The following is a 22,112-nucleotide window of genomic DNA, read 5'->3' as shown; positions in this document are numbered from 1 at the left end:
TGATCTATTCTGAATAGCCACAAAAAATGTGTGAGCCACAGTGATAAATATGCCTTTGTGCATGCTATTTTCTCTTCCTGGTTCCTACTGATCCTTTAAGGTCCAAATTATTTGTTCATTCTACAGATATTTCTTGAACACCTACTCTGTACCCATCTAGCTCCTGTACCAGATAATGGGAATACAAAGATGAAAGTAGCCAGAGCAGTGGGGGGAGTTGGACAGGTAAATCAGCAATTACAATATAGTCTCCGGCTTCCCTGGCTTCCCTGGCTTCCCACAGCTTTCCCAGACTCCCATCCCAAGCAGAATCGACCTCATCCTCGTCCGTCATCAGTCATCGTACCTGTACTTTATTTGCCACACCAGCTACGCCCCCATGACGCAGCTATTTGTTTCTCCGCCTCCACCCTCCCCCTTCTGAGCCGAGGGACTCTGAGTCAATTTTGGCTGCCTGGTTCTTAGCATGAAGCCTGGCGTTCAGCAGGTGCTCAAACTGTGTTTGTAAAATTCAATCACAGAAATAAACACATTTCGGTAGCAATTATGAGTCTTTCTGATGTTGAAAGATTGAGACCAGTGTTATTTTCCCTGGAGAAGGAGAACAGAAACATATTTTTTTCTATAATGTACTGAGCAAACTAAAAATATAGAGCTTTTAAACTTGAGTAAAACTTCATTTTCTTATTTTTAAATATTCTATAAATAAAAATATACCTGACATTTTACCATTGCTGAGTTTTGTTATTAAAATTAAATTAGAAACATTTTGAAATCACTAAAAATACACCACAATTTATCTATTTCTTAATTTTCTTTCTTAAGTTTGGTGGTGGACACATGGACTCCTGTTAATTAATCTTTATTATTATTTATATCACATACATACACACACATTTTGTATGCATGAGAATAATTGCAATACATTCAACCCACTCCAAAGTCGCTTCCCTCTGACACACTCCCTCACGTTCTCCTGAGTTACTGACTTCACCGCATTTATCACTAGGTGGCATCATCAATTTTTGTTTTACTTGTTATTTTTATATGTTAGACATGCACATAGTTTTTTTTTTTGTCTTTTTCCGTGTCCGGCAACGGATCGCAACCCTCAGTGTTGCCCCCGTACCGGACCGGGGACCGGCAACGGGATTGCAACCCTCGGCGTTGCTCCCGCACCTCGCTCAGCCAGTGAGCGGGAACCGGTCTGTATGTGGGATCCAAACCCTCAGGCGGGAGCGCCGCCGCGCTTCCCAAGCGGTGCACTATCCAGTGCGCCACCGGGCTGGCCCTGCAATACATTTTTTAAATTAAATTTAAAGTTTTAGTGACGAAAAAGCAAATAAATAAAAGAAGCACCATTCTGCTTTGCCTTGGGAAGAGATAAAAATGTACTCATTTAGCTGTATATACTCGGAATAATTTATGAATCTGTTCAACTATCATTTTATTAGATTTTTAAAAGACACCATCAAATTGTAATACTGCAGAATTTAAATACGCATTTCTTAAAGAGAAAAATCTGTTCATCCAAGCATTTATTATTTACACTCCTCTCCACATTAATAAACTTCCTGATAGAAAAAGCAGTATTAGAATCCACTGCCCATCTTGACATAGCTTTTGACCATAATAGTGGAAACCAAGAGAGGATTAAATAAAAATCAAATAAAATTCCTCTTCCCTAACACCATGTATGTCCCTTACACACACACACACACACACACACGCACACACACATGCACACATGCACAATGTAAGAATGCAATTTTTCCTTAGACTTACCAAATATCATCTTGCCTAACATTCATTTGTACTTCATAGAACATACCTTATAGATTTACACATTTATCTTATTTGATTTTACATACACAGCCAGACACACATAATACATGTATGTAAGGCTGAGGACAGTACAGACATCTTTTTTTTTCTTTTTTAAAAAAGTTATATATTTATTAATTTATACATTGTACATGTTCATGGGGTACAGAGTTATATTTCAATACACTTATATAATGTGTGATAATCAAATCAGGGAAATTAGCATATTCATCATCAACAAAATTTATCATTTCTTTGTGATGAGAGTATTTGAGCTCCTCTCTTCTAGCCATTTGAGAACATACAATAAATTATTATTAAGTATAGATGCCTCACACTCCTGTAGACCACTAAAACTCATCTGTCCTATTTTCAGACATTATCTTATATTTCATCCTAATCACAAACCTATGACACAACAGCTATTACTATCACCACCTTACAGATGTGGAAATTGAGGCCCAGAAGAGTTAAGTAACTTGCACCAAGATCACACAGCTGGTAAGTGCAGCACCAACCAGGCTAGTAAAAGATGAGCGACCATGTAGACAGAGAGGCCCAGCAGCAAGGCCTGAGACTCGTGAGTGGGGCCAGCTTGCCCTCCAGTCACAGCTGAGCCAGCAGCTCACTGCAGCAGTGAACCCAGGCACAAACAGAAAACCACCCAGTCAACCCACAGAATCATGAGAATATTAAGTGTTACTGTTTTGAGCCACTACGTTTTGAGGTGGTTTGTTACACAGCGTTAGATAACTGATGCAGCCTCTGTGATGCAGCATTCTCAGGTTTTCCTTTCACTCTTCTCAACTCTCTTTCATCTCTTGTTGGAGACAATCTGCCTTCTCTTCCCTCACCCCCCACCCTCATGGTACCCACAGTCAATGTGGCCTTTATCAGGAGCTTTCTTCGGTCTTCCTCTTGCCCTTCTCTAACTCCATGAGCAATATCATCTACTTCTATGGTTTCAACAACCACCTAAACCAGGGTACTTCAAAAAGTCCATGGAAAGATACATATTATCTTTTAATTCTATTTTTCCATGAACTTTCTGAAGTAACCCCGTATTATGGTAACTCCTTAATCTATATTTCTAGTCCTGATTACCCTTCTGCATTCCAGATCTGTATATACACCTGCTTATTAGATATCTCCATTAATGTCCCACAGATATCGCAAACTCAGTGCAAAGCTGAACTCATCATCTTCTTTGCAAAACTTTTCTTTCTTATGTATTTTGTATAGCAATAAATGTCCCCATCGTAAACACTCTGACCAGAGTCAAAACTCAAGAATCCATCACAACTCTACTTTCTGCCTTATCCACAAATGCACAATCTAACTCATCTCCCCAATATCTGCCCTGCCTCTCTTCCAAAATTATAGCATTTTTACCTGGGTATATGGCCATCAAGATTACACATTGCACCACTCAACTTTCTGTACAGCAAGGTATGATGACCATATGGCTAAATTATAGTCAATGAAATATAAGTAGAGGTGTTGGAGGTCAGTTTCCTGAAACTTGCCTTTAGAGATAGCCTCTTATGCTTTTGGCTCCTTCCCTATCTCTTCCTCTATCCTGCTAACTGGAACATGGATGCTGCCAACTTGGGAATGGAGGCCTTGTCAAGTGGAGCCATAAGATAGATGAGTACAGATTCCAGACACCACAGCACGGAGTGCCGTACCAGTGTTGATCCACCTGCCCAGGTGAATTAAGAAATACACTTAAAATTGTTACATAAAGAAATACACTTCTCTCTTGTTTAAGCCACTGTCACTTGTGTTTTCTGTCACATGCAGAAAACCCTTATGCCATGCTCTCTCTCATCTGTCTTTTCAAACACTTGGTCATAATGTTACACACTAAGAAGAGTTAAAGCAGTAAAAGAAAAAGATGGAAGAGTCTTTTTCTCTGGAGACATGAAGTCAAGACACGAAGTTAAAAACAAAAGGCAAAGCACCAAGAAATCTACATAGGGCTTACCTAAATATAATGATTATATTTCTCATTATTAATTAGTGCATTTAACATTCTAGTGTGTATATCAGTCTCTTGAGGATCTGATTTTTGTGTCAGTTCCCTAGAGCATGATTAAATCTGGGTGCACTGACAAATTCAAGTGTTTCAGACCTGAAAAGGTGAAGACTAATTCAGTAACATTTGGTGAGGCTCTGTCTGGCTGATCAGCCATTCTCTCTGTGTGGCATTTCATTTTATCCTTTACTCTCAACATCGCAAATAACTTTTATAATGTGGCAGATCAAATTTTCTAAATATGGCTACAATAATATCTCACTCCCCATATGGTATTCTTATAATGTGACTTTGATATTTTTCCCATTGCCAGGTGGGTTTACGTTTCTTCCAGTTGAATGTGATCAGACTTGTAATGTTGGCAGAAGTGACACTGTAAGGCTTACAAGTCTAGGTCATACAAGGCAGTACAGGCTTTTCCTGGTTCTCTTGGGACACTCACTCTTGGAATCCAGTCACCATGCATGGAGGAATCCCAAGTAGCCCATGGAGAAGAACCAGGGTCTCAAGTCCGAGGCACCAACTTGCCACCTGTGACTTATCTACAAAGTAGATCCTCCAGTCCCCAGTTGAGCCACCTAGTTTGACCCTGTGTGGAGCAGAGATGAACTATCCCCACTTAGCACTGTCCAAATTGCCCATTTGGGGCCGGCCCGGTGGCGCACTGCTACAGTGCGCCGCTTGGGAGCGCGGCGGCACTCCCGCCGAGGGTTCGGATCCCACATACAGACCGGCAGCTCACTGGCTGAGCGAGGTGAGGGCGCAACACCGAGGGTTGCGATCCCGTTGCCGGTCCCGGTCCGGTACAGGTGCAACACTGAGGGTTGCGATCCGTTGCCGGTCAAGAAAAAAGACAAAAAGGACAAAAAAAAAAAAAAAAATTGCCCATTTGTGAGCAAGCAGATGATTGCTATCGTGTTAAGCCAGTATATTTTGTGGTGGTTTTCTATGCAACAGGAGATAACCAGAATACATATTAAATTGTTGGGTTGGGTTGGGTTTTTTTAATATGAAAGAAAAATAATCATTCTACTAAATAAATCATAAATCCTGTTATGATTGTGTTACCTTCACATTGCCATGTCCAGTGAGCTGTAGATAATCTCTTGAACCAGGTGCTGAAGTGATATATCCCAGAAATATCACTTGATTAGAGCTATTTTTCAGTAGTTTTGAAACAGCAATAGCCTGCAGTTTCCTGTCAAGGTCATCTCTAAAAAAAAAAAAATGCAAAAATGTACCTCTTTTTTGTATTTACAAAACAATTTTTTAAAAGTCGTCGGTACCTAGTTCCCAAAGAATATTTTCAGTGTACAAACCCAGAATAATTCCTACTTAAGCAAATATCTTCACATTATACAAATGATCAAGACATTGATACAAGGCTTCAACTGAATAGGCTGACAAACTTTTGACTAAGAACAACATGATCTTTCTCTGCAAATAGTTTGGAGCTGAGCTGGTTTAAACATCTATTCTAAATACAGCATTTGCTCAACTTTTCATCAGAAGAAATTATATCAATAATGTAAGACCTGGTCATTAGTGTTACAGCTAAAAAACTCGTAGACAAAAAAAAAAAAAAAAAAAGAGCCAGGAATACTGATAAGGAGAATCCTGACATTCACAGAGCACATCAGGCTTATGTAACCTACTCAGCTCCTTTGAACACTTTCTGAAAGTCTGCCTGGCTCTCCTACTCAAATACTAGCCAAACATGGTGCTTTTATCATGCTAAGCACTATAGACATGCAACTGAGATAATTAGGCAGGTACATCGAGCTTTCAGGGGGCGGGTTTAAAGTCAGTCTGTTGGGGAAAAATAGAACATCATATTTTTTCATGATCCAGCCAGGAATATGGTTACCTAGGTGATGGGAGGCCAAACAGGGGTTAGTGAGGCACCTAGAGTTTAGCAGCAATGAGAAAGCAGTACCACCTCTAGGACTAGAGGGACAAGAAGAGGTGACGTTCCTAGAGTCCAGAAGGCATCACTGGACTGGTGGGAGATGGAGCTATGGACGAGGCTGCCCAGAAGGAGCTGGGACCATCCAGGAAGGAGCTGGAGCCACAGAAGAGATGCAGCTGCTGCCAGACACCAGGAAAAGCAGAGAGGACGAGAAACACCCTGGCTTCTCTACTCCTCCTGCCTTCCAATCTTGCACTCATACCTCCCACTGGTAAACCTACCCAGAGGCCAGAAGGCAAGGGACTTTGGGAAATGTGGTTCCCCGCAATGCATAGCTAAGAATAAGATCAAGGAATGGATCCTAGACTAACAAAGGCATTTACATAGAAAGATAGCTAATAACTGAGTGTTAAGGGAAAAAATGACAAAGGAAGATGAAGGGAGATCATCGAGGACTGAGAAGATTAGAGAAACCTCAGTGACATAGGATCTGAAGACAGAACTAAGTTAGATAAATACCAGGGTACTTCAAAAAGTTCATGGAAATATTCAGTCTTTTAATTCTACGTTCCCACGAATTTTTTGCCCACACCACGTGCAGCTAGTGAGCGCACCGGCCATCCCTATATAGGATCCGAACCCGCGGCCTCGGCCTCCCAGTGCCACTGCGCTCCCAGCACCGCACTCTCCCGAGTGAGCCACGGGACCGACCCTTCCACGAATTTTTTGAAGTACCTTCAGATGTGTAGACAGCTGAGTGCTGTTAAAAAATGTCTCAAGAAATAGAAGGGCAAAAAGAATGACTGTTTGTTAAGCACCTTTTTTGCTGAATTCTCATAATAACTGAAGGCAGGTGGTAGCTCTGTTTTTTTGTTTTTGTTTTTGTTTTCCTATATAAAGATGACCGGTAAGGGGATCTTCACCCCTTACTTGGTGTTGTCAGTACCACACTCTCCCAAGTGAGCTAACCGGCCATCCCTATATAGGGATCCGAACCCGTGGCCTTGGTGCTATCAGCACCACACTCTCCCGAGTGAGCCACAGGCCGGCCCTGGTAGCTCAGTTTTTAAATGAGGTTAAGGGCCGGCCCGGTGGCGCACTGGATAGTGCGCCGCTTGGGAAGCGCGGCGGCGCTCCCGTCCGAGGGTTCGGATCCCACATACAGACCGGCTCCCGCTCACTGGCTAAGCGAGGCGCGGGAGCAACACCGAGGCTTGCGATCCTGTTGCCGGTCCCCGGTCCGGTACGGGGGCAACACTGAGGGTTGCGATCCGTTGCCGGACACGGAAAAAAGACAAAAGACAAAAAAAAAAAAAAAATGAGGTTAAGTAACACGCCTGTGGTCATTCTGTATCTCCTCTGTCCAGATCCATTCTCTGCCTTTCTCTATGCCCTGGGAGGCTGACCCCTGCAGATGTCATCTCCTGGGCTCCCCCGGTCTGCTGATTTCCAGTTAGGTTTGGCCAATTGAAGGAACCAGCATATGAAAAGGTGGGAGGAGAATGAAGTTGGGGTTTTTCTTCCCCAGCTCCTCCAGCAGTAGCTACATTCTTCTTGCCAACTGGCCCCTCTTCCTACTTCCAGATCTCACATGGCCCTGAGAACACTATGTCCTCTGCCTATTCCTTCAGCCCTATGGCTGGTAACGACTCCCGTCTGTTCCTAGTGTCTGAGAGCCTCACCATCTCTTATTTGTTCCTTGGACTCTTCTGATACCTTGATAAGTCGTCCTTTCATTAGGTCTGCAGTGAATTCCATTCCGACATGCAACTAGAGTTCAAATCCATGTCTAGAAAATTCCTGGGGCCGGCCCGGTGGCGCACTGCTATAGTGCGCCGCTTGAGAAGTGCGGTGGCGCTCCCGCCAAGGGTTCGGATCCCACATACAGACCGGTTCCCGCTCACTGGCTGAGCGAGGCGCGGGAGCAACACCGACGGTTGCGATCCCGTGGCCGGTCCCGGTCCGGTACGGGGGCGACACTGAGGGTTGCGATCCGTTGCCGGACACGGAAAAAGACAAAAAAAAAAAAAAGAAAGAAAATTCCAAAGCCACTGCACCACAGATAGTATTTTCATTCAAATATATTTTAGCAATATATTACTGGAAAATATCTGTAACTTTGGTTTTACATTTTCTCAGGAGATAAATCTTATCTAGTGATAGTAATAAAAATAAAAAGGATATGTATTTATATGAGGGAAGGGAAAAAGAGAGAACGTGTGCACGTTTTATGTTTTCTTACCTGTTAATATTTGATCAGCCCAATAACCCTATAATATAAGCTGGAAAAGAGAACTTTATCCCATTTTCAGAGACAAGAGAGCTGGAACTCACCAACGTTTTCTTGCCCAGAACAAAACTGGAACACAAGTCTCCAGACTACAGGTTCTGTGTTCTTTCCTCTTTGTATGTGTTGCATGTTATAGATTTAAAAAAACAATGGTGACTAACTGGTGACTCAGTTCCCTAAAATAGCATCAATTTTTGTTATGATGTTTAAGAAATACTGCTATTTCCTATTTATTGGTTGTAGGAGATATTTGTGTAGCCTGTAATTTAAAAAATCTTGTTGAATCAGCTAATAACATGCACAAGCATTCTGTAATTCATTCCTAATAGGATTTCACATTTGTATGCCATAATCACTGGAAAATGAAACCTCTAAATATTTATTCACAGTAAGATTTTTTGTATCTAGAATGGTAGAAAATAAAGGCAAACAAACATATGTAATGATGACTTCACAAATTATTTAAAGTGTTAACTTTCCTATGTCACTTGAGAGCTACAGTGTTCACAGGCAATGCTTCTGAGGAGTGACACCAGAATGGTGGCTCCTAAGGGCAAAGATTGTGTCTAGCACTGTGCCTGGGACTTGACAGATGCTTGACTCATGTTCATTGAATGGATTCTAAACTGCCCAATATACCTTACATTTAGAGTTGTCTGATTTGGTTAATAATGGCCAGTATTAATTGAGCACAAACATATTCATGTACATTGTACCAGATAATGTATCTCATTTAATTCTCACAAGAACCCTATGAAGTAGGTAGGATCACTGCCCCTGATTTACAGATAAGGAACTAAGTGTCAAGGTAGTTAAATAACTTGGTGAAGGATACACAGCTAGTGACTGAATTAGGATTCAAACCAAATTGTCTGATTCCAGCTTCTGGAATCCCATGCACTCAGCCATTCAACTGCACTGCTTCTCTCCCTAGAGTTACATATCTTCAGTAAGTGTTAGCTATATTGTTACCACTACGTTTTTGTCATTATTATTAAATCAAATGAGTAAGAAAGCAAGTAAAGGATATGGCATTAAACAGAGAGCTTTAAGTATGTAGTTAACAGAAAGTTAGGAAAGGCAATTCTTCCTTCCTCTTTCCCAAGTACATTCCCAGGGCTGTCTTTTAGTTTTCCTTCTCCTTTCAAGTATATTCTTTACATTTCGGTAGAGATAGGAGGGAGTTAAAGGGGGCAGAGGAAAAAAAAGGAAGGGAAAGAAAGGAATGAGTAGATTCAACCCTTTCTTAGGTTGAGACCTTGCAACCTTTAAACAGGAAAGTATCTATTCTTTAAAGATAAACCCAATTTGAGTGCAACGTGAAGTCGAATGTAGTCGAAGTAGAATGATTTTTGAATGCCTATACTTGCTATAGGTTGAGTATCCCCTAACCAAAATGCTTGAGACCAGAAGTGAATCAGATTTTGGACTTTTTGGTTTTGGAATATTTGCTGAAAACCTACAGGTTAAGCATTCCTAATCCTAAATCTGAAATGCTCCAATGAGCAATCCCTTTGAGTGTCATTTTGGCGCTCAGAAAGTTTCAGACTCTTGAGCATTTCAGATTTCAGATTTTGGACTAGGGGTGTTCAACCTGTACAAGAAAATTACTGGGAGAAAGAGAAGGCAGTTCTTCAAACAGCTTTTTAAACAGATATGGACTATCTATATGATTCATCCTCCAAACACCCTTCTTATTTCTAAGGAGGCAAATAAGAGTCTGAGTGAATGGCTCATATTATATTTGGATCATTTGTTTATATTATGCTCTGACTAATTTCAGAAAATATTCAAATATGCTTTCATAGATCAAAATAATACTGTGAGAAAAAGTGAGTAACCAAGAAGGGTAGCAGACACATTAGTTATTTTTAGATAAAACTTACAGTACAGCAATATTGTTTTTCTAATATTTTGTATGTCATTTGAAAGTTCTATGGCCTCTTGTATCATTAATGTGGTCAGGACCTGTATGCCCATGTTATAGACATGGCTCTTTACATTCCTTTTTAAGTTATTATGGTTTAGCACAATAGAGTATAAATTATATATTTTTTCCTTTTACAGTGCAATGAGATAATATATTATATATGTATATAATATACATATTGCCTGGTTGTGAATGGTATTCTTTGGGGATAAAACTCATTCCCCTTTCTTCATTTCAGTGTGGAGGGACTTTCTTAATAAACTATCACTGGCCTCTCTCCCCACCTATCACTTTTTGGGAGGACTTTTCAAATTAATTAAATTTGGGAGAATTAACTGGATATGCTTTTCTTAAATCTTTCCTCTCTCTTCTTCTTGGAATCTGCTAGTTTGCAGACAGGGTGTTTTTTGTCCTACTCTTTCCACTAAGGGGAGAACCTGCTGGGTAAGCCCACTGTTTGGGGTAGTCAGTTTTGTGTATTGTTAGGGGATGTATTAGCAAGCCCATATGGGCACTTTAGCCATGTTGTCCAAATAGGCTTATCAGTATGCGAAGTGATACTTTGATCTCCATCTGCTAGATTTCTCTGCCTACCTATCAGTTGTATGTGAAAACATGAGCAGAAGGAATGTCATTTAGTACCCTCAAATCCCAACAGTACTTCCATTTGTAGCAGCAATCCTGTAGGAAATGGGAATTCATATTTCTGTAGTCTGGTTTTCCATGTGATTCCAAGAACTTGCAGGCTCTGTTTTGGATCTGCCTACTTCTTAGTCGTGTGATCCTGGTCAGACAAGTTATCTAACCTCTCTCAGCCTAGTTTCTTTATCTGTAGAATGAGGCTATCACAGTACTCACCTTATACAGAGTGAAGATTAAACACAGTAATGCACTTAGTACAGCACCTGCGCAGAGAATCACTGTACAATTCAGTAATTGTGGGGTAACACTGCCCATCATTATGCCATCACTAAAGACTGCCTGCACCTCAAATGTTTCTATGTCTGATATTTGCAGTTAGCAACACAGGGGGGAATACTTTGGGAGGCAAAAAAAGAAAAAATCTAAGAAAGGTTACTTCATAGAAATCAAAGTAATGTGTTAGTAATATTTCTTGACATTTGTGTAATATCAGATAGACCAAAGAAACCCACTCGTGATTCCCAAAGTGTGTCACAACAAAATCCACCAGTTTGTCGGAGATGTTAACAGTCAGTGTTATGGCTGGTGCGATCTCGCCCTCTGGTGACGGGAGAAGGTGATGTTCCGACTTCACAATTGGGTATCTTGACAAAACCATGATCCTGTGTTGGAATGAAAAGAAACATGTGCTTCATCGCCAGTTCCCCATATCATGCAGATGGGACTAAGCAGACACATTAAAAAGAGATGTGTGACACTACAAGCATGCCACCGAGGGGCATTCAGAGCAGTCACGTGGCAGAGACTTATATGGCAGTCTGCTTGTCGGTTTGGTATATCTCTGCTATTTAGCATGTCTCACTGTGTCACTAAGCACAGCGCCACCAACTCTGTTTTAATAAGTGCTATAGAGACATGAAAAGGGCAGCATTAGGAATACACAAAATCCATTTTACTTGCATCGTTACTCTGACAACACATTTGCATAAACTAGTCTAATATTAATCCACACATATGGGAATGTACAATCCTGCCTGTGAGGACACAAAGTAACAATTTACAAAATTAGAAATGAAAAACTGTCCGATAAACATATGAAAGGGCATTCCACCTCACTCTAAGTCAAAGAGGTGCATATGAAAAGCATGAGCAGAGCTCAGTCCTCAGCTGGTTTCTCTTGCCTAGCTACACGTGCTATCTCTCTGTTGCCCTTGTGGAGTCCTTCAGACAGGCCCCTACAGTGATGACACCCGAAGTACACCCAAAGGTATATCTGCAGTCCTACTTGGCCCTCCAGGCTATCCACAAAGCCTGCTGGATGTCACTTGATTGTCCAGGGGCATCTCAAGTTTAGTACAAACCTGCTGCTCTCCTGGTGGTTCCCATCCCATTAAATGGCATCATCTCCTTATCGGGTCCTCAGGTCAAAAACCTAGACATTGAACTTGATCCTTCACTTCCCCACCCCTGACATCTAAGCCATGTCAGCTCTATTCCAAACTAGTTCCTGAATTTGCCCTCTTCTCTCCATCTCCACCGTTCCCACTGTCATCTCTTGCCTGTGCTATTGCACCTACCTCAATACCTGTCTCCTGGCTCCCACTCTTGAATGGCCAGAATGATCTTTTAAAATGTAAATCGAATCAGATCACTCCCCTGTATCAGATCCTCCAGTGGCTTCCCATCACAACTGAGTAACATGGGGCCCTGTACGGTCAGGCTCCCCATCTTGATTTCATTTCTTACCAGTTCCTCCTTGGTCTCCTATGCTCCAGGCACAACAAGCTTGATCCTACCTCAAGTCTTTCCCCTGGTGTTCCCTCAGCTCCTCCCAAGGGTCATCCTGGGTCCTTCTCATCGTGATGTCTTCAGACAGACCTTCCTGACTACCCTGCCCATGGGAGCATCCCCCAGGGCCACTGCCCACCCAGTCTCACTTGCTCTCTCTCTCAGTAGCTTGTTTTCTACATAGCACTTACCACCATCTCAAATTGTCTTATTAATTTCTTCGTCTCTTCACACTATAAAATAAGCCACATGAGGTCAGTATCCAGGTTAGACCTGTTTGGTGCTGTAACCTCAGCTCCTACACTGAATGGTATATAAGATGAAGAACTGGAAATATCCAGAAACAGGGAAAACATTTTAAAATTAGGAAATATACACATCTTCAGCACCTACACATCCCCTAAGAAGCATCGCTGGCACATATTCACAGAGCAAAGACAGGACAACCTCAACTTTCCACTCCCAGCCTATGCTGCCTAGTCTTTCAGGACTATGTTCAGGATTAGTTCCCAAGGTAGACTCACCCCCAAGTGTGATCCCTTGTGCTTGGACCGAAGTCTGTATAGAAACCCAGCTTCTCCCCTAGCCACATGGTTAAGTCATTGTTCCCCATATAGGGCTTAGAAGCATCGCTCTCTAAAATTGTTATGAAATCTGCATCTGTCCAGGAAAAAAAAAAAAAAAAAGCACACTGGAATTAACTGCAGCAATACAAAAAGCAATTCTTGACCCTTAACCTGTTTACCTTTACTCATAAACCCAAAAACAAAGTAATTCTTAATGAGACACTAAAGGGAAGTGGTTTAAATCTGAGCTATAACAAGATTTTCTCATGTTTAGAATGAAATTAAAACATGGAACACCTTGAGGAAATACTGGGAAGGATAAAAACATAACTTTTCTAAATTTTCAAATATTCTTAATGTCTTTCCCCAGATTTCAAATAATCTTAATGCCTTTCTCAAATACCCAATTTATGTTCAGAAACAATAGGATGACACGCAATAGCATTTTATTCCAGAGCAAATAGCTCCACATTATTGGCACTGAAGTAAGTTTATTAGCTTTTTTAGATGTTGGCCACTTTGGCCAGATACACCTTGGAGGACTATAATCAGGACTAAATAAGGGCCTAAGAAATTTCCCAGTGGCATTATGTTCAGACAGATACAAAGAAGTTTCTCAGCAGGCATGCTTAGTATTAAGAATAACCAGAACATTTTAGCCCTTTACTTCTCCTGCTCCATGTTCCATGTAGTTGATCTGAGTCGAATGCCCACGTATTTTAAAGGATGCTTCATAAAGATGAGTGCCCCAGAGCATGGAAGCAAATAAAATTGGCCCGCAGGCTCTTGAAAGCAATTTGCTTCACAAATGAGCCTTGTTCTGGCTCATTTTGCCTTTTAACCCAATAGTTTCCTGGTCCCCAACAGTGGGTCCCCAAGCGACAGGAGCTACCAGCAGGGGCATCTCTAAAAACAGCAGTGTGACAAGAATCCCCTGCAGTTACCCAGTATGAGGTGCTGTTTAGAATCAGCTGAATTAATTGCTCTCCAGCAAAGACAGATGTGATTACAGAAGCTTGGTCCTCCCGCAGCTGCCCACCAAAGTAAAGCCTCCTCCTATCACTTATGGCCTTGCTGAAAATAAAAGTAACAGTAGTAGTTTCTCAAAACCTGGAACTAACTCCAGCAAGACTTACGTGTCTGATGGAGCAGTTGAGCTGATCTTTCTAGACTAGACCATCCTTCATTGTCGTATCCAAACCTGAAAGGCCAGATGGCGGCAGAGACCTCTCTGGCTGGTGCCTGAGGAATTGTTTTAATAGTAATTTAGGATGACTGTGAACAATGGCCATTTTGGTGACTCAGTTTTCTCCACCTCTCTCTCTACCAAAATTCACATTTTGGCAAAATAATTTATTTAAACAGTTACCCACTTTTAATTCATAAAAATAAGTAGATATTTGCCATAAGTAGTCTCATAATCAATCTTCTGTGAATGTCTACTTTAAGCTTGGAAGTTAGGAGAAATGTTTCAAAAATGAGTATTTATAATAAGCATTGCTTATAATAGCAAAAAATCAGGAACAATCCGGCTGTGTATCAATAGGAAAATGGTGTTACATACAGACAGTGGAACACTACACAGCCCTAATAAATGAATCAGGGCTACATATTTCCATGTGGACGAATCTCAGAAGATGTTTTTAAGTTGAAAAAATAGGTTGCAAAATATATATGTCAGATGTCATTTCGATAAAGTTAAAAGCATAGAAAATATTGCCTAGTGACCACATGTAGTAACAATATAAAGAAACGCAGGAACATTATTTTTAAAAAACACCATACACAGGATAGTGGTTACTCTTGCAGGGGTAAAGAATCATATACAGAGGGATACATAAAGACCTTTAACATATTTATAAAGTGGTCAGCCTATTCTCACCTAGTTATGAATGTTGTTACACCCCTACTGTCCTGGCAAGGCCAAGGTGGAGGAGCACAGCCCCCTTGAAGAGCTCTTCTTTTGGGTCCATGAGCCAGTCAGAGAACGCACTGCACAACCCTAAGCATCCATTTCCAATGAATACCTGCTGATCTACAACAGGGCTCCAGTGAAAGAGAATGGCTGGATTAGAACAAATCCATGACCTCCCCTGAAAACACAACTCAAACTGGATTGTACAAGTTCAGTTGGGAGAAAGATAAGCAGCAACGTCTTTGCATGGGAGGACCACTACTTTGCATACACAGGTCAGTGTGCATGTTGTACCAGCAGGGAGCTGGGTGTTTCATCTTTACACAAGCTTACCCAGTTTGGTGAATATCATTAAAAGAAAATGGAACCATCAACAAAGATTTCAAGGAGCATGATTATATTCATCAAGTTCTTTTTCACACAACTATACATCTGTAATTTATTCTGGATTCCTTCACCCAAATCCTGTTGTTCCTTCATTCTTTTCATCTCAGTTAATGCTACCTCCTTCCATCCAGTTGCTCAAACAAAAAACATAGAAATCATCCTTGATTCTTTCCTTCTCTTCACCCAGCAACATCCAACCTGTCAGCCAATCCTATCAGTTCTACTTTCAAAATATATTCTAAGTCTATCCACATCTCTCCAACTGCACTGCCACCACAGCAGTCAAAAGCACCATCATCTTTCTTCTGGACAAATGAAAATGCCTCAGAATGTATCTCCCTGCATCCACTCTAATCCCCTACAATCCATTCTTCACACAACAGCCAATTGACGTGTGTCATTTTTTTTCACTCTCCTGCATAAGACATTCCAGCAGCTTCTATTGCAAGGAAAATAACATCAGAACTCCTCACTATGGTCTGAGGCCCTATGAGATGTGGCCCTCCCCAGCCTCTCCAACTTCATCTCCTGCCACTCTTCAAGGGGCTCCTGCCATGCTGGTCACCCTGATGCTCCTCAGACACACCAAGCTTAGTTCTCCCTCAGCCTGAATCCTAGCTCTCTGAACAACTGCTTTTTCTCATCTCAAATGTCACCTCTTCAGAGCAGTCTTCTCTAACAAGTTATTCTCTATACAATAGTCCTATTTCTTTCATAGCAGCCTGATCTCAAATGAATGTCCTTCTGTATTTGCTCCTCTGAATACCATCTTTCTCCCCTACTAGAATGCAAACTCTGGGAGGACAGGGATCTTCTCCAACTTGTTAACCTCTGTGTCCCTAGCACCAGGCACATAAACAGACATTCAATAAACATTTGTTAAGTCAATGAATGAACGAACGAATGAACAAAGGGATGAACAAACAAGTATTAATCCAATTCTAATAACTCCTTTAAAAAAGAACTCCTGGCTGAGATTAGGTATCCTCTTCTGATAGACATTATGTTGCAATAACAGTGACTAACAATTAAGGAGCACAAGTAAGAGACCATGTAATGATGGTCTACTATTATCTACTTATTAAGAAATAGTTATGGAGTTCTGAATATGTGCCGAGCACTCTGTGAAGAGCTGGGAGCACACAGATGAACCAGAGAAACATGGTCTCCATCTGTAGTATAGCTTTTTATTTAATATGAAAAATTTTCCAGGTACTACAGATTGCTAGAATTCAGAGTTAACCCTCAAATTCTATTTTAGCCAAAACCGTAACTCTGACTGCATTATGAAACACACTGAACTTTTTATCAGAGCAGGTAGAAAGCACAGCATTGCAATGACCTACTCTTGCTGTGCCCACCTTTCTAGAAGAGAAGGGGACACTAAAACATTTAAAACTGTAATAGCAAGAGACAAAGGAAAGAGACAAGAAAACTTCCACGACTCATCAATACAGAAGCTACCCATAATCTACAAAGTCAAGAATTCTGTAAGATTTTTCTTAAATCAAAGAATCTCACATTGCTGTCTTCAGCAATATCTACCATAGGGTACACGGAAGTCCATTATAAAATAGTTCCTTATTTCATAGTTTAGATATGTCAAGTCACGAATGAAAAAAATAGCTCTATACAACAAAATCATGAGCAATTTGCTGCTAATATATAGGTCTATCCCGTCCCAAGAACCCAACTTCATAAAATAATCCCACTATATTATCAGCCTGTTACCTAAGAGTTAAGGAGATGGGATCCAGAGCCCTGAAGTCATCAGATCCAGGTCTAGCATTCCGTCAAAATGGTAAAGTATAAAATTTTATGTATACACATATATCACATAAAATTCTATTTCAAAATTTTTAATTACTTACCCCTTTGCCTAATTTCCTCTGATAGGTTTTATGTCGTAGTCCTAATCCCAACAACCCCACACCAACAAGCAGCCACAAAACTAAACAGAAAGAAGAAACAATGGTTTAAAAGAAACTAAATTTGTTTTTTTTAAAGTAATTTTTATAAAGAAACAGCAATCACAATAATGCGTTGAACTTTCGAAAAAAAAGAGAGAAAAGAACTGTGGTTATTAGAGGTGAGAAAGGGGGAGGGGAGGTTATCAAGAAATTGGTTAAGGATCACAAAGGTTGATTACATTTGTAAACACCAGTATACTAATTATCCTAATCTGATCACCACATATTGTACACAGGTATTAATATTCAAGTCTGTACCCCACAAATATGTATAATCAATCATGTTTCAATTTTTAAAAATTGTCACTAATAATAATAATAATTTTTATAAAATTATTTTGGCCTTTGCCAATAGATCAAATCCAAATTTTAATCTATTAGATTCTGTATACAGAGGAAATCCTAATTCTTGGATTAACTTTCATGTGTGACATTGTAGAGCTAGGGCTGGGTCTGGAGCTCACAGACCCCTCAAGCCCATTGTCCAGACTGGGTCACAAACCCTTCACACGCAGGTCTATGACCTAGGTAACCAGAAGAAAAGTCCTTGGAGCCTTGGTAGAAGAAAGAGTAGTCTTTATTCAGCACACACACATCTAGGAGCTAGGCAGTCCAAAGAGAAACTCAGAAACTCAACTGCTACCAGCAAAGTCCAAAGAAAAACTGAGCAGCTGCCAGCAAAGTAAACATACTCTATTTTTAGATTCAAGCTCTCTGCCAGCCAGCTGTTCAGGGCCTTCAGGGCCGCTGCTCCACACAACTCTCTGACACACACTAGCAACAAAACTAAAAAGATACATTGGCATGCATGCGCACTAACTCCACCCCCACACACACAATTTGTTTACAAAGAATGTGCTGAACCACACCCAACCAGACCTGAAGCAGGGGCCTGACCAAATTATTCTATTTTCCCAACAGACATGTATACATAACCCCTACCTTAAACCCAGATTTCAAAGAATCTTCCTTAAAAATGTTCCAAGGACCCTGAGCCTAAAGTCAAAATAAATCATAAAATATAAGAAAACAAGCGGCAGGAAAAAACACCCGCTGAATCAAGCCCACAAAGGCTTTAGAATTGGAACTTTCAGAATCAGAATATAAAATAAATATGTGTAACATGTTCAGGAAAATAAAAGAGGGTATTCAAAAGTATGACTAAGGAACATACGACTAAAATCAGTGATCAGAAAATCTGTAAAGAAATCAAATAGACTTCTAGAAATAAAAATAATAATTATAATAATTGAAATTAGAAACTCAATGGACAAGATAAACAGCAGAGTAGACAAAGTAAATGGAGAATTAGTACAAGGGGCAACACAAAAAACAGAGGTAGAAAATATGAAAGAGGATAAGAGACATAGACAACAGAATAAGAAGGCCGAACACATATTTAATTTGTCAAAAAGGAACAAAGAGAAAAAATGGGAAAGAAGAAATATTTGTAGAAATGATGCTGAGAATTTTCAAGAACTGATAAAAGACATGACTGTTCAGATTCATAAAGTCCAAAGACTCCCAAGCAAGATGGGAAAGAAAAATCCACACCAACATATATCATAGTGAAACTGCAGAACGCTGAAACAGAGAAAAATCATTAAAAGTGCCGGAGAGAAAAGACAGATTACCTTCAAAGGAGCAATGATTACACTGACAGCTGACTTTTCAACAGCAAAAATAAAAGCCAAAAGCCAGATGAATATTATCTTCAGTGTGCTGAGAGAAGAATAAGCAACTACTAAAAGAACAGGAATTGAAAGTATAATTTCCAGACTAGAAAAAGGTGTAGGGAGGAGGGATATAAGAAAAAAAGAAAAAGAAAACTTGATCAATGCAGAAGAAATCAAGAAGAAAAAAATATACCTAGAGGAAGTGGAAAATGACAAAGCAAAGATCATGGAAAAAATTATAATACATCAGAAATGGCTATAAAAATAGATTAACCTCTCAAGTTAAAAGATAAAAACTGACATTCTGGAAAAGGCAAGATGATGAAAACAGTAAAAAGATCAGTGGTTGACTGACATTTGGAGGAGGGAGGGATGAATAGGTGGAGCACATGGGATGTTTAGGTGTTGGGAAAATAGAATATAGTTTAATCAGGGTCCCTTGCCTCAATCCAGTTGGGGGTGGTGCAGCACATTCTTTGTAAATAAGTTGTGGGTGGGTGGAGTTAGTGCACACGTGCGGTGGTGTGAGCTGGCTGGCATGGACTCTCTCAGGCATCTGCTGTGCTCCAACATGGGCCTTTTTGGCTGGTTACTTAGCTCATAGACCTGCATGTGAGGGGTCTGGTGACCCAGCCTGGCGTGTTAAGGGTTTGTGACCCAGTCTGGACAACGGGCTTGAGGGGTCTGTAAGTACTAGACCCAGCCCTAGGTTGACAATTAGCCCAGTCAGTGCAAGATTATGGGCAGATAAAAAAGCTCGACAATAGGCGACATCAGCAGGATTCCAACATTAGCCCGAGCTCTACATTAGGGCAGTGAAACTATTCTGTATGATACTGTAATGATGGATACATGTCATTTTACATTTGTCAAAACCCATAGAATGTACAACACCAAGAGTGAACCCTAATGTAAACTAAGGACTTTGGGTAATAGCGATGTGTACTGACACATTCACGACGTTCAATGATCATTAAAAAAATGTATTACTCTGGTAAGTGATTTTGATGGTGGAGGTGATTATATGGGAAATCTCTGTACCTTCCACTCAATTTTTCTGTGAACCTAAAACTGCCCTAAAATATAAAGTTTATTTTTTAAAAAACACACAAAACTGTCTGAACAACTCTATAATTAAACTGTTCTAAATGTCTCAATTTGATGAATGAATTAAAGTGTTAGGATATTGTGGGCACTCAAGCGGAGGGGGAGGGGGAAGGCACTCCATGGCAATATGGTGCCCTTCCGGGTTCTTCTCTGCAGTGAAAGCCCGCCGGCACCAAACCTCAACCAGTCACAGGTCAAGGCCCACCTCCCACCCAACCCCGTCCAATCAGCTACCGCCCCGTCCACCCCCTATCCAAACCTGGAACGCATCTCCCTGTAAATATACGCGCGGTCTTTGAATAAAGTGGAACTTCTCTGGTGAACTGTCAGCCCAGGTCTCACGTGCTTCCTTCGTCCGTGCGCCCTTTCATTGGTGCCGAAACCCAGGAAGGAGTTCACCCCGCGCCAGGAGACTCCTTCCTCGGACTTCCTGGGACTCCTCCGCGACCCCCCCCCCCGCCCCCGGGACTGATGGTCCGCCCACGTCCATTTTCTCTGGCGCTGGCATCCTTCATCCACCACCGGCTCCCCCAGGGATTCCAGGATAGCCCTCACCTTTTTGGTCAAGTGCTGGCCCAAGACCTGAAACATTTTCACTCTTCCCACCCACAATCAACTCTCCTACAGTACGTAAATGACCTCTTGCTCTGTAGTCCCTCTTGGGAACAATCACAGGCTGACACCGCTTCCCTTCTTAATTTCCTGGCAGACAAAGGATATCGTATTTCACCTTCTAAAGCCCAAATATCCCTCACTGAAGTCACTTATCTAGGATATGAATTATCTCCTTCTCGAAAGGCCATCACCCTTAATAGGAAGGAGCTTTTAGAGTCCCTAACTACTCCAAAAACTAAAGCACAGATTCTATCCTTCTTAGGCCTGGCGGGATACTTTAGAGCATGGATCCCAAATTACTCTTTATTGGCCCACCCACTATATGCCCTTGCAAAAGGAGACCAAAATGAACCCCTATCATCTTCACCAGATAAGCCATTCCAAAAACTCCACCAGGCTCTAGTCGTGGCCCCTGCTTTACACCTGCCTGACCTCACCAAACCCTTCTCCCTTTCCGTACATGAAAGGGATGGACAAGCCCTGGGTATGTTAGGACAAACATATGGCCCCTCCTTCGCCCCACTAGCATACCTGTCCAAACAGCTAGATCCTACTGTCCGGGGCTGGGCTCCCTGCCTTCGTGCTCTGGCCGCTGGACGTCTACTACAAAAGGAGGCTTATAAATAGACGTTTGGTGCACCCTTAACCATACTCTCGCCTCACCATCTGAAGGACCTCCTCACCTACAAGGCTCTACTCTCCCTTCCCCCATCCAGGCTTTTGGGCCTACTTTCTTCTTTCCTAGAAAATCCTGATATTACCTTTCTTCCATGCTCGCCTCTAAACCCTGCTACTCTTCTCCCTATTCCCTATCCGCCCAACACCCCTATTCATAACTGTTTAGAAGCCCTCCAAAATTTCATTCCTTGTCACTCCTCCATCTCCGAGGGCCCTCTGCCTGAGGCTGATTACACCTGGTTCACCGATGGGTCCTCGTTCAGGAGCGGTTTGAACATTGTGCAGGCTATGCTGTGGTTTCTTTTAACTCAATTATAGAAGCTCAGCCATTACCACCCGGTATCACTAACCAACAAGCTGAACTCATTGCGGCCACGCGGGCCTGTATACTGGCAGAAGGAAAATCCCTTAACCTATACACAGATTCAAAATATGTTTTCCACATACTCATATCCCATGCAGCAATTTGGAAAGAAAGGGGATTACTCAACACCAAAGGCAATGCTATAACCAATTCTGCCTTAATAGACAAATTCCTTGAAGCCTCTCGGCTACCCAAGCAGTTAGGAGTCTCCCATTGCAAAGCACATCAAAAGGACAACTCACCCATAACACAGGGAAATACTAAAGCAGACCAGACAGCCCGAATGGCTGCTGCTGCAGGTCCTCTCACTCCAGACGTCACGTTCCTCCCCCTCCTGACAGGTACTTCAGACAATCCCGCTCCAACACCAGATGATAAATCTTCTCTTTTCCACCTTCTCCATGATTTATTCC

General features: G+C 41.4%; 1 protein-coding gene across 1 annotated transcript in view; it reads right to left on the bottom strand.

Annotated features, from left to right (window-relative positions):
* Positions 1 to 22,112, bottom strand: part of CWH43 (cell wall biogenesis 43 C-terminal homolog (S. cerevisiae)) — a 58,754-nt gene that overhangs the window by 8,071 nt on the left and 28,571 nt on the right. The window contains exons 9-13 of the mRNA XM_008581779.1: positions 17,161 to 17,240; positions 14,124 to 14,229; positions 12,946 to 13,081; positions 11,146 to 11,295; positions 4,931 to 5,075 (exon numbers count right to left, since the gene is read on the bottom strand). Of these exons, the coding sequence (XP_008580001.1) occupies positions 4,931 to 5,075; positions 11,146 to 11,295; positions 12,946 to 13,081; positions 14,124 to 14,229; positions 17,161 to 17,240 (617 nt within the window). The remainder of the gene's footprint in view (positions 1 to 4,930; positions 5,076 to 11,145; positions 11,296 to 12,945; positions 13,082 to 14,123; positions 14,230 to 17,160; positions 17,241 to 22,112) is intronic.

The sequence above is a fragment of the Galeopterus variegatus genome, unplaced genomic scaffold (assembly GCF_000696425.1).
Source record: "Galeopterus variegatus unplaced genomic scaffold, G_variegatus-3.0.2 Scaffold2456, whole genome shotgun sequence".
Classification (NCBI taxonomy): Eukaryota; Metazoa; Chordata; class Mammalia; order Dermoptera; family Cynocephalidae; genus Galeopterus; species Galeopterus variegatus.
This window is presented reverse-complemented; position numbering and strand designations above follow the sequence as displayed.